General features: G+C 52.5%; 1 protein-coding gene across 2 annotated transcripts in view; it reads right to left on the bottom strand.

The window, feature by feature from the left end:
- The window catches only part of ZCCHC7 (zinc finger CCHC-type containing 7), a 94257-nt gene extending 84047 nt beyond the window's left edge, over positions 1–10210 (bottom strand). The window contains exons 1-4 of one of the 2 annotated variants that reach the window (XM_058044518.1): positions 10162–10210; positions 9346–9385; positions 6594–6703; positions 4185–4904 (exon numbers count right to left, since the gene is read on the bottom strand). In XM_058044518.1, the coding sequence (XP_057900501.1) occupies positions 4185–4904; positions 6594–6603 (730 nt within the window). In that variant the 5' untranslated portion in view covers positions 6604–6703; positions 9346–9385; positions 10162–10210. Of the gene's footprint in view, positions 1–4184; positions 4905–6593; positions 6704–9345; positions 9386–10018 lie in introns of both variants that reach the window. The other variant, XM_058044517.1, reaches the window with a different exon arrangement.
- Between the last annotated feature and the right edge of the window lie 2338 nt (positions 10211–12548).

Here is a 12548-nt window from a genome sequence, read left to right as displayed (position 1 = left end):
TTTTTGGTATGACTACCAAATGGTAGGAAAAAAAGAAGCAGGCAGGAAAAACATATGGTAAGAAAAAAAAAAGTTGTTGCTACAAACCACAAAACTCCAGAACAAAAACATACTGTAGGATGCAAAGGTCACATTCAAAAGCAGCTGTCAAGGAAAAGAAGCAAAGCACAACTCATTGTATTTTGTTGTAAGCTTACACCTTTTCACCATTTAGAAACAAACGGAGGGATCTGAATAACAGAACACACAGAAAAGAAATACAGAGGTGGTCAGATTTTTTCTGCAGTGCCCCACAGTTAAGATAAATTTAGGGTCAATGTCGAGAGAAAGCCATTTCAAACACTGATAGTTCACAAAGGGCATTTCCTTTCTGATAGGGATAAAAATTAAGTCAAATTTATTGGAGACTGCTATTTCCATTCTGACTCCATAAGCTGCAGTTACTGCCACCAAACAGAAGACTCCTTCCTATATTATTTCCTAGGGAAGAGGCAAAAATTAAATGCTTTCAAATTAATTTTCTTTTCCGTTTTAGGCATATTGTTATGTTTCCATTCACTACATGTTCAAACACGCTTCTTTTTTTCTCCCTTCCATTTTACAAGTGCTCTTTGGAGTCAGAAGCAGCCACACAGCACAAACTTGCCAAGCCCAGAGTGCAATCATACTCACACCCAGCCTCTGAGAAAGGGGCCAGGCGAGCAAAGGACATAACAGAGAGAAGATAAATTGCTTTTTGTACCCCTTAGTGGCCGGACATCAATGCTGCAGCTCTGAAAGCTGTCTTTCCCAAAAAAAAAAAAAAAAAAAACAAAACAAAAAACCAAACCAAAAAAAAAAACCCACAAAAGAGAGAGAGAGAGAGAGATTAGGATTGCAGCCATTCATGGAAGAAGAAATATGTTAAAAGGAAGGTTTTAATGAAGAAATGGATGAAAGACTTCCAACTACAGGAGATTAACGTTCTTATCATATAAACTCTTACTGCAAAGCACAGAGAGGGGTGGGAGGGGAGAACACTCCTCTAAAGACATGGAAACTCTGACACTGTAAATGAATTCTCTGCAATAGTGCACGGCGCAGTTTGCAATGGTTCCTTTTGCACCTTTATTAGGGACTGCTAGACTTTCAATTTAAAAAAAAGAGTGCAAATTATACCACAGACCTAGATTTGCTGGTTTTGCCATTTTTGAAACACCCTGGAAGAAGGCAGGACCCTATAAGCACAGCAGCATCATCAGGCAGTTTTCTGACAGTCACACCAGGAAAACCACCCCTGACAGGTGGGGACACACACGTACCTCGTCCTGCCTTTTGGAATTTTACAGAAACGCAGGCAAAAATACGCTGTGGCTTAGTGCGGTATTAGAAAAGCAAAACCAAACCCGAGAGGCACCTGAAACCATGGGGAAGGAAGCAGGGCAGAGGGGAGGGAAGCCTCCCATCTGCGCGTGGAACACTCGCGGGCCAGCCACAAACCCCAAGGATGACAGGTGAGGACCAGCAGGTAACTCTGACCTGCCACCAGCACCCAGGGCTCGTGCCCCACAGCCAAACAACACCTCTGTCCTGCCCACTGAGGCTGGCACTGGAGCTGCAGAGGGGAAAGGCTCTCTGAGCTCCAGAGGCACAGGACAGGGCGTTTGCTCAAAGGGAATACTACAGTAAGAAGGCTGTTAGACACGAGCAGGCTGGGCGGGTGAGGCGTAGGGGAGGGAGCAGGACAAGGAGATGTGCTCCATTCCTTCCCTCCAGGAGTGCTCTGACGCAGGGGCAGCTCAGCAGCCCTGCTCAGGGACTCGGATGTGAGGACAGACTCACCAAACGGGCGGCACAACTGGCTGCTCTTACTGCCACAGGAGTGCTCACGCTGCAGCTCCCTTTTCCACGGAAGCAAACGGGGCCCTGGACACCACAGCACTGTCACGGGAGGCCAGTCCAGGGTGCACTCACGGGCAGCTCCAGGGGAGAAGGCAAAGGCAAGGCCTCCTGAGCTCTTGCAAACTGGGACCATCCCTACGGATACCACGGGCCCTGAAGCTGTAATTTATATACACTGCTGTCACCAAAACACCTCCCTCATTCCCCAGAAACCCTGAAAACAGAACTGTGCATGTCCCAAAATATTTCAAAATAATGAGCAGAGAATATCTCTGAGAGGGTAATTTGCCAATACACATATTTTTAAAATACATTTCTTTAAACCAATAATTTTTATATTCATGTTTCAGCAGAGTCATTTATAGAATCACAAAATCCCAGAATGGTTTTGGTTCCAAGAGGCCTTAAAGATCATCTTGTTCCAAACCCTTGCCATGGGCAAGGATATCTTCTCTTAGACAAGTTACATATTATTGTCCACAGGATGAGAGACACAAGCTCAGTAAACAAATCACAGTTATTGTACATTAGGAACATTTATGGCTTCTCTTCCCTACAACTACTTTGATGCTGTTTTGGTTTTTCATTGCACACACATACCTACAACACAATTTATCCTAAGCCTATGTCCTTGCATGGGGATCACAGTGTGTGATAGAAAAGGAGCAGCTAAACCAAACTTTTGTGCACCAGAGCCACTTGAATTCCATCCACCAGAATCTGGAGGAGTTTGGAGAAGGTTCTGGCCCACTGTTGAGAACAGAACCAGAGCAGGAGAAGAGCAGGTGTATTTATGACCTCATATGACTGCCTCTGACTGCCCACTAAAACTGTTCATGTTCTCTACACTCTACAAAACAATTGCAGTTCTGACCAGCGTGATCCATTCACACAGTGCAGGGAAATTCTAGCCCTGCTATCTGCTCTGTATGTGGCTTGCTTATTGCCAACATTCACTATGACCCAGAAACATTACAGTGTTTGTCACAAAAATGCGGCATAACTTAGCAAAAACTGCCCCCTGGTACCAAACATCCATTTGATTTTTAACAGCCCCCTCAGCCAGCACTGGCACACCTGAAAGGCAATTCTTAGAAACTTTAAAAAGATTTGTAAGGAGGAAAAAACAACATGAATTCCAAACATGGTGTGCTTATTAGGGCCTCTGATGCAGTGACAGAGTGCTTTACATAGAAGTCTGCACGGCCACAAACTGTGCTAAGCTATGCAAAAACACACACAACTCCAGCAGAGGGGTATCAAACATTTATAGCCCTGAAATACGTGCTTCATCAAAGAAGGCAAAGCCCATTCCTCACCTCTTTCCTCCCAAACAGTGCAGCAGCAGAACAGCAGCACTGTTTACAGACACTCTGACAAAAATCCCCACTGAAGTCAGCCTGCAGATCAGGGTCACAGAATGCTCCATGCCATGCAAAACCTCACTCACATGTGCACCAAATAAAGTCTGACATACATAGTTTTTTAACTTCTTTCAGAGTACGGTCTATTTCACTTCATTTATAAACTTCCCTTCTTTATCTCCTTCTGGAGCCTTTGGGTGATGGCTTCCCTCAGCCTGGCAGGGGGATGCTGTTCCCAGCAATGGCCTTTGTGCCCAGCAAGAGGAAATCGTGGCTGACCATCCAGCAGAGGCTGCAGCTGCTGGTGACACAGGGCATGCTACACACCATGGTCATTACAGACACCTGCTCAAACTCTGTGGCACTGACCACCACCTTCATGGCCTTCTTTGCTGTAATGGGGAGGAACGTTTATCAAAACAACACAATGTCCGACTCCAGTAGCTGGGGAGAAACCTCCCTGGGTTCAGGGCAGAATCCACATAAGAAGAGTCAGACAGCTTCAGATGAACAGCCCAAACTGTGGAGAGTGCTGAGGGGGCAGTCACCTGCTGAATTCAGGCAGGGGAAATGCTCAGGTCTCCCCTCTGCCCCTTGCCTCCTTCCTGTTACGGCTCATCCTGCCCTGAGCTGAAAAGCCTCTGGTCTGGCACACAGCAACTTCTTATACACTCTCAGAAACACAAAATACATGGCAAGGTTGAAAAGCTCACAGTATAAACCACTCTGATATTACTTCTAAATTTCTACCAGGAAAAATGCTGTTTTTCCTTCTGCATGCCATGCTGCTGAATTAAAGGTATTGAAATGGAACAAATGACGACCATTTCATTTACCACAGCTTTGCCTTCTGTTCATCTTTCAATACTGGCATCAGCGTCACTGCAGACAAACTGCTGTCCCCACACAAGAACCAACAAGCCAATGAAAAGCACTGACCTTTCCTGGCAGGCATGGCACAGCCCTCGAGGTTCAGCATGATGTCTCCATCCGTGTCATCGGCACCAGCTCCCAGCAGCATCCAGCTCTCGATGTCCTCGCCGCCAGAGATCAGGCTCTCCTCCTCCTCCTCCGAGCTGTTGTCTATCACCAGCACGTCCTGGGGGCTGTCGGGTCCGGCAGGAAGGACTGGGGCAGGCCTCCCACTAGGGCTGCTCGTCTTCCTTGGTGTGGCCACCGCAGGCTCAGGGGGGCACCAGGCACTGCATCCAGCAGCTTTGGCGTGATTTGGCGTGGAGGACGCCGGGCGGGTGTGTGCTTTACCTGGAGCTGAAGAGGAGCACCTTGACCTCTTTGCCTTGCTTTTGTAGATGCTGTCTTCCTCTGGGGTGTCAGACAGGACAATGACCTCGGACTCATCTGAAAGCCGAGTGCCACCATGAGTGAGCTCAGCGAGATTCTCATCTTCATCCTGTTTCCCAGCTAGCCCGGAACTTTGACCCACGACTTCTCCAGCGTCAGCTTCCTCACCCATTTCCCGTGTTCTGACTTCTGCAAGATCCTGGGAATAGTGGATCTGGCTATAGAGATGAAACTCCACCTCACTATCAACACTCTGCTCACTGGATGACTCCTCGAGATAAAGTTCATCTTCATACACTTCAGTATTCTCAGGATCATCATAGCCAGTAAATATTCTGGAAAGTGAAGAGTCTAAGTCTACAAAAAATCAAATGGTTAAATCAGAATGGTCATGTGTTCAAAATAAACCTTCAAGTGGTACTTTTGGTCTTCTTGAAATTGCTCAGGTGAGTTGTGGAGCTCTGCACACAGACCATCAAACTGAGCAGATTTAACAGCCACCTGTGCTCCAACGCAGAACAGCAAACACTAATTAAGGATGCATTTGCATTAACCATAACTATTACTTCAGCCCAACTGCTTTGGCCTCTAAAGGGGCGATTACCGAGTTCTCTGCCACACCAGGGAGGTCATCAGGCCACACACACTTTGCTGAGAACTCCTGGGGCTCTCCAGACTGGAGCGAGCGCAACAAGGAGCCACTAAAACCATTAAGGGATTGGAACATGTGTCCTGGAAGGTCAAGCTGGGACTGCTACTGCTCAGGGAGGGGAAGCTCTGAAGGATTTATTCACAATCACAAACACCTGGGGTACGGGGAATAAACAAGACAGAACCACCACAGACCTGCCCAGCAAGAACTTGACAGAGAATGACCACAAAATAACAAAATACAGGGATTTCCATTTAAACGTAACTCTGTTGCCCAGAAAGACTCTGGAGCCTCCATTCTTGAGGACCTCAGCTAGGCACAGCCCTGGGCAAGCAGCCCCGGGTCTCTCTGCTTTAAATCAGGGCTGAAACTGCCAGAGGCTCCTTCCCAGCCCAGCTGTCCTGTGATGCCAGCCCAAGGGCGAGTGTGCTCACAGCTCACAGCCTGCTCCCTTGCCAGCCCGGTAGTACAGGGATGTGGTAAAGTCACCCTGCCTCCCTGAGACTGCCTCACTCTGAGTTCATGACCACACCAAACACAGGGTACAGGACATGGGACACTTCCTCTGAAAGCCTGTCAGTATTTCTGCATTCATTACTCCCATGGAATTCATATAGCTTCTTCTAGACATGAAAACTGCTGGATGAAGTTCAGCTTCTTGGCTGGTGAAGAAGAGTTGCATGGCACTGTTTAAATCCACTTAGTTGCACACACATACTAAAACTCAGATTTGTGAGCTTTGCGCAGATGTAACTTGTGTGATGATGGTATTTAAAGAACCTAAAGGTTCCCATTAAGAAGGCTCTCTGCTCTTACCCAGGTTCCTAAGTAAACACAACACCTAATATGCTAAATATACGAAAGAACAAGGTGGTAAGTAGAGACAACAAACCTACTTTACACCACTACCTAGCTTTAGAAGCTGTAGAAAGGAAGAAAAAGTACAGTAGCTCCTGAAAGGCTGTAGTCAGAAAAATATTTAACAGACCAAATGGAGGCTCCAAACTTTAACATTTTTGTCAGCTTCACGAGGGGTCCCTGTTTCAAACAGGCTGGAGCACACAGGTTGGAACTCCTACCCACACAGCGAGACCAGAGCTCCAATCAAGCACATTCCCAATATTCACATGTGCTTATGAGGTGTGAGAAGAGGCCTTCAGCAATGTAGCACAGTAACAAATCCTCCTGAAGGGGCTGTGGTTTTAGTGAGCTCCAAAACAGAACCCAAGTACTCCTTCCTCCCCTACTGTCCCCAGTGGATAATAAAGTGACATGCAGTGAGCAGTGACCACTGCTAAAAACTTGCAGCTGAACAGCCCTGGTGTCTCCCAGGCATCCAGGAGCTGACTCATGGGCACTCTGCAGCACAAACAGGCAGCCAGCACTGCACTCACTCTGATCCATCCTGCTCAGCAGGTCAAAGCACAGCTCCTCCTGCTCTCAGCTCCACACGTGACTGCCGTGATGCAGGGCTCTTCCTCTTCCTCTTGCTCAGCACGTACACCTGGGAAACAAGCAACACCCAACATCAGCACCACCGCGCAACCCTGAGCCCCTGCTGCCCACCATCCTCATGCTCAGGCCGCAGCCGTGCCCTTCCTCTTCAGGAAAGACAAACAGCCACGTCAGGCATCCCACAGCAAAGCAGACACACACAGCTTAAAGGACAGGGAAGAGGAGCTCAGCAAAGTCCTGCTGTTTTCCAGACTGGCAAGCTGAAGCAGTCTCTCACTGAGTTCATACAGGTAACTCAGAGAAGGACCTGACTGCAACTTCACATTTCCTTTTGCCAGTGAAAAGTTTAGACTATGGGCAAATGTTCCTTTCCACAGAACCATAGCAGGGTTTTGGCTGGAAGGGACCCCCAGGGTCCCTGTTCTCTCAGCTGTGCTCACCTCCAAGTGCCACACCTATCCTCACAGAATCACAGAATGATGAGGTTGGAAGAGATCTCTAAGATCATCCAGTCCAACCTGTGCCATAACACCTCAACCATAGCACCAAGTGCCATGTCCAGTCTTTTTTAAACACACACAGAGAAGGTGATTCTACCACACACCTGGGAAAAGCATTCCAGCGCTTTATTATTCTTCCAGTGAAAATCTTTTCCTAATACCCAACCTGTACCTTCCCTGCCATAGCTTGAGACTGTGCCCTCTGGTTCTGTCAGTGCTGCCAGGTGGAAGAGACCAACACCCACCCATCTACAGCCTCCCTTCAGGAAGGTGTAGAGAGCAATGAGGTCACCTCTGAGCCTCCTCTTCTCCAGGCTAAACAGCCCCAGCTCCTTCAAACACTTCTCACAGGGCTTGTGTTCCAAGCATCTTGGCTACAGCTGGACTATCATGACACCTGAGTGTGCAGAACACATTAAACACATTGATCCTGCACAGACTGCCTGATTTGATAGGCTGCACGGAGCAACAGCACACTGACACATCCTACTTTGGAATTAGATTACTTTAATTTAAAAAAAAACAACTTCAAACCCCTGGCAAGAGGAGAACCCCATCCCTCTACCAAGAGGAGCTGCCCTCCTAGCTGAACCCAGGGCACAACCTTCCTCAAACACACCTGATTGCCCCTCAGGCAGTAAGGACTGCCTTCAAGTTCAACTAAAGGGCTATCAATGTTAAAATTAAAAAAATCACAGACATCTGAGCTCCTCCTAACCATTAACAAAACTGCAAATGGCTGCAGTTGGCAATGACAGGGATAATTTTCAAACACTGCTTGCCAGCATTTTCCATCTGAGCCACTAGATTCCTGACATCCCACATGTGATGCAGCAGCAGCACCAGGCAGTCAAAGGGAGGTGCCACTGGCAACTCGAGGCAGGGAGGAAGAGCAAGGCCAACACACAAGAAATAACAAACAAGCTAATTAGAGCACTCATCCAAAACCCCGAAGCGGGTTTGGGGTGCTCAGGGCTCACCCCTCTGCAGAAGGGACTCTGAAGGAAGAGGCTCAGGGCAGCCCTCCTCGTGCCACTCCTGCTCACCTGCCTCGACTCTCCCTGTCAGTGCCCCCAGCACTCCTGCTGCTCCTGCTTTCCCAGCTTCCAACAGCGCCCAGAGCTCCTCGTGCCCAACTTCAAACACTGACATTTCCTAAAAACTTCTAAATGCAAGCCCAAACACAGAGATTACTTCTTCCACTGCACGTGGCTTTTCAGACAAGTGCCCTGCTCCCACCACACCCCATCAGCGAGCTCCAAACATTTCCTCATTTATCATTCCCTACTCGAGCTCCACTGTCAAATCTAACCCTTTTGATAACGGAGAACAGAGAAGCAAACATGCTCTCTGCAGCCTTGGAAGGCAAAACACACCCCTGTTGTCAGGCTGTTACAGACTGCGACAACAAAATGGGAAAGGGAAAAAAAAAAGGATTTCCTTCCAAGGAAATCACCATGCTGCCTTATCTAAGCACAGGGTCAGACACCAGGAGAGTAGGAGCCAGCTTTAATTTAGTTCCATTTGTGGTACATAGACTGCCTGATGCTTCAGACTGCTCAGACACTGCAGCGGCACAGACAGTCTGAAACTGACAAGGAATTTAAACCTTCCAGAGCAGGTGGATGAAACATTTCACTGCAGCTGCTGTGGCTGCTTGTGCACCCTGCATTGCCTGGATTCCATGAGCAAATCATCACCATGGAGCTCATGACTCCAATGGAAATCACACCTGGGAGGGTATGAAAATTGTCAAACCTAAATGTATTTATGAAAACCTGCCCAAAGATATATTTATTCACAGAGGCCAGTGTCAGGAGACTGTTTTCCTTCCCCTGCTCTGTTTCTGTGCCTGATGTGATTCTATCCTGGCTGTGCCTCACCACGTGGCTCTCAGAGTAGGTGAGAAAGGCACAGCCCTCACCTGCTGCCCAGGTGAGCCTGCAGCTGCAGAAGCCTCTGCAGAGGAACATGGAAAAGGGTCAGGAGGTGGGCTGGGCTGGGCACTGCCTCTGCCCCCATTTTCAGTGTTCTAACAGAGATTTTTGGCTAAATACTGAGATGCAAACCCCATGTTTGTCCCATTTGCTGTTTGAGGAGACACAACTGCTCTGGACTTTCTTTAAATGAGGTGCAAAGAGAGAAGCAAAGCTCTGGAGAAGAAGACAGCATTTTCTAGTGTCAGCTATACCTTCAAGAGATCACGGGAATATCTCTTCCACACCCGAACCCTGGAAAACAACAAAACATTTCACGTTCACTTCAGGCCTTTCTAAAGATTTTTTTTTACCCCCCAGAGGCCCTTTGAGGACCACGTTTAAGAGTAACATGGTTTTCCTGTTGTTCTAGGGTTCCACGTGTCCGGTGAGAGGGAACAGATGGGGACTGGGCATCCCGGGCAAGGCGAGGAACATCCCAAGGGAAAGGGAGGAACGCACACCCCAGCACCGGCGGCGCAGCGCGTCGGGCACAGCAGAGCCTCCTCCGGTACTCCAGGGCCGCCGGCACCGGGACACGCCGCAGCCCGAGGCTGGGCCAGCGGCACGGACACCGGGGCCGGACGCGGGATGATCCCGGCTGCGCTGCAGCCGCCACGGGCCGGGGGAAAACCGGGCCGGGGGGAACGGGGCCGGGGGGGAACCGGGCCGGGGGGGAAACCGGGCCGGGGGGGAACCGGGCCGGGGGGGAAACCGGGCCGGGGGGGAAACCGGGCCGGGGGGGAAACCGGGCCGGGGGGGAAACCGGGCCGGGGGGGAAACCGGGCCGGGGCCTCGGGGAGTGGGGCCCGCCGTGCAGGGAGGGGTCGCGGTTGGGCTGGGAGGTGCCGGAGCCGGGCAGGGCCGGTAGCCACGGACGATACTCACTCACTGCCGATACCGGAGCCCAGTCGCTATCAGCACTCAGTAGCGGGACGGACGGACGGACGGACGGACTGACTAACTGACTGAATGACCGACTGACCGGCTGGCCCACCCGCTCCCCCGTCCCCGGAGGTGGCAGCACTCACCGCCGGCGCTCCCCGGTGCCGCAGTTCCGCGCCGGCCGCGTTGGGACGCGCCGAGCAGGAAGTGGCGGCGGCCTGGCCCCGCCGTCCGGCCACGTGCTTCCGGCGCCGCCCCGCCCGAGGCCCCGCCCCGCCCGAGGCCCCGCCCCGCGCCCCACAGCCCCGGGGCCGCCCCCAGGGGCCCGGCGGGAACGCGGCTTTGGGGAGAATTTAGCGAAAATCGGGTGCGCGGGGTGGGGCTTTCCAGAGCCCCGCGCCCTGCCCGCCGGCACAGTCCTGTGAGAGGACCGCGTCTCCGTGTGCAGAGCGGACGGAGCCCGCACCGGCACCGCGGGAAGCGTGACCCGAGAAGAGACGGGCTGGGAAAGGGCCTTAAAGTTCATCCAGGCCCTCGCCGTGAGGGGGGACCGGGACAGCGACAGCGACAGGAACAGGGACAGCGCTGGGACAGCGACAGGGACAGGGATAGGGACAACTGCCACTAGAGCAGCGTGCTCCAAGCCCAGTGTCCAGCCTGGCCTCGGACATTTCCAGGGATGCAGGGGCAGCCCCAGCTGCTCCGGGCACCCTGTGCCGGGGCCTGCCCATCCTCTCAGGCAGGAATTCCTTCCCAGTGTCCCCTCTAACCCTGCCCCTGTCAGTGAGAATCCCACGTGTTCTGTCCCTCCCACCCCTGTCCGAAGTCCCTGTCCAGCTCTCCTGGAGCCCCTGAGGTCGTTGGAAGGGGCCCTAGAGTCTCCCCAGAGCGATCTTTTCTGCAGGGACATCCCCAGCTCGCAGTCCCTCTGCAGAGCAGAGCTGCTGCAGCCCCAAGAGCGACACAGGGCATGTGTCCGAGTGTGCAGGTGCGTACACACGGCTCACACACACCCCGAATGCTGCCGTCCGTGCTGCCCAGGCTGCCGGCCCGCCCGCTGTCCGCAGCAGTGCAGGTGCGCTGGGTGAGACACTGGGTGCGGGCGCGCTGGTGGCGCCCAGCAGGGCCAGCCGCGCTGTCTCCGCAGGCACCTCACAGGGCCCCAGTGTCCCCACAGGCCCTCGCTGCGGCTGCCCGTTTGTCAGGAGCCTGCCTCCCTGCGGGGGCTGCCGCTGCACACGCACGCACCGCACACACCGCACACACCGCACACACACACACCACACATGCACACACACACACACACACACACCGCGCACACACACACCGCACACACACACACACACCGCTCACACACACACACACCGCACACACACACACACACACCGCGCACACACACACCGCACACACCGCACACACCGCACACACCGCACACACACACACCACACATGCACACACACACACGTGCACCCCACACACAGACACACACCGCACACACACACACACACACACACACCGCTCACACACACACCACACACGCACACACCGCACACACACACACACACCGCACACACACACACACACACACACACACACCACACATGCACACACACACACACGTGCACCCCACACACAGACACACACGCATGCACACACCGCACACACACACCGCGCACACACACACCACACATGCACACACACACACCACACACAGACACACACCGCACACACACACACACACACCACACATGCACACACACACACGTGCACCCCACACATAGACACACACGCGCACATACACACACACGCACACACACACGCACACACGCACACACACACAGACACACGCACCGCACACACGCACAGACATGCACACGCACACACAGATACACACACCACACATGCGCACACACACGCACGCATGCACACATACACACACGCACACACACATACGCACGCACACACACGCGCACACACAGACACATACACACACACGCACGCACCCACGCACGCACACACACGCACGCACACACACGCGCACACACAGACACATACACACACACGCACGCACCCACGCACGCACACACACGCACGCACACACACGCACACACACGCACGCACACACACGCACACACGCACGCACACACACGCACGCACACACACGCACACACACGCACGCACACACACGCACACACACGCACGCACACACACGCACGCACACGCACGCACGCACACGCACACACACGCGCACGCACACACGCACACGCACGCACGCACACACGCACGCACACACACGCACGCACACACACGCACACACACGCACGCACACACGCACGCACACACACGCACGCACACACACGCACACACACGCACCCACGCACACACGCACGCACACACGCACACACGCACGCACACGCACACACACGCGCACACACAGACACATACACACACACGCACGCACCCACGCACGCACACACACGCACGCACACACGCACACACACGCACACACACGCGCACACACAGACACATACAC

This window comes from Melospiza georgiana, chromosome Z, assembly GCF_028018845.1.
Source record: "Melospiza georgiana isolate bMelGeo1 chromosome Z, bMelGeo1.pri, whole genome shotgun sequence".
Lineage (NCBI taxonomy): Eukaryota > Metazoa > Chordata > Aves > Passeriformes > Passerellidae > Melospiza > Melospiza georgiana.
This window is presented reverse-complemented; position numbering and strand designations above follow the sequence as displayed.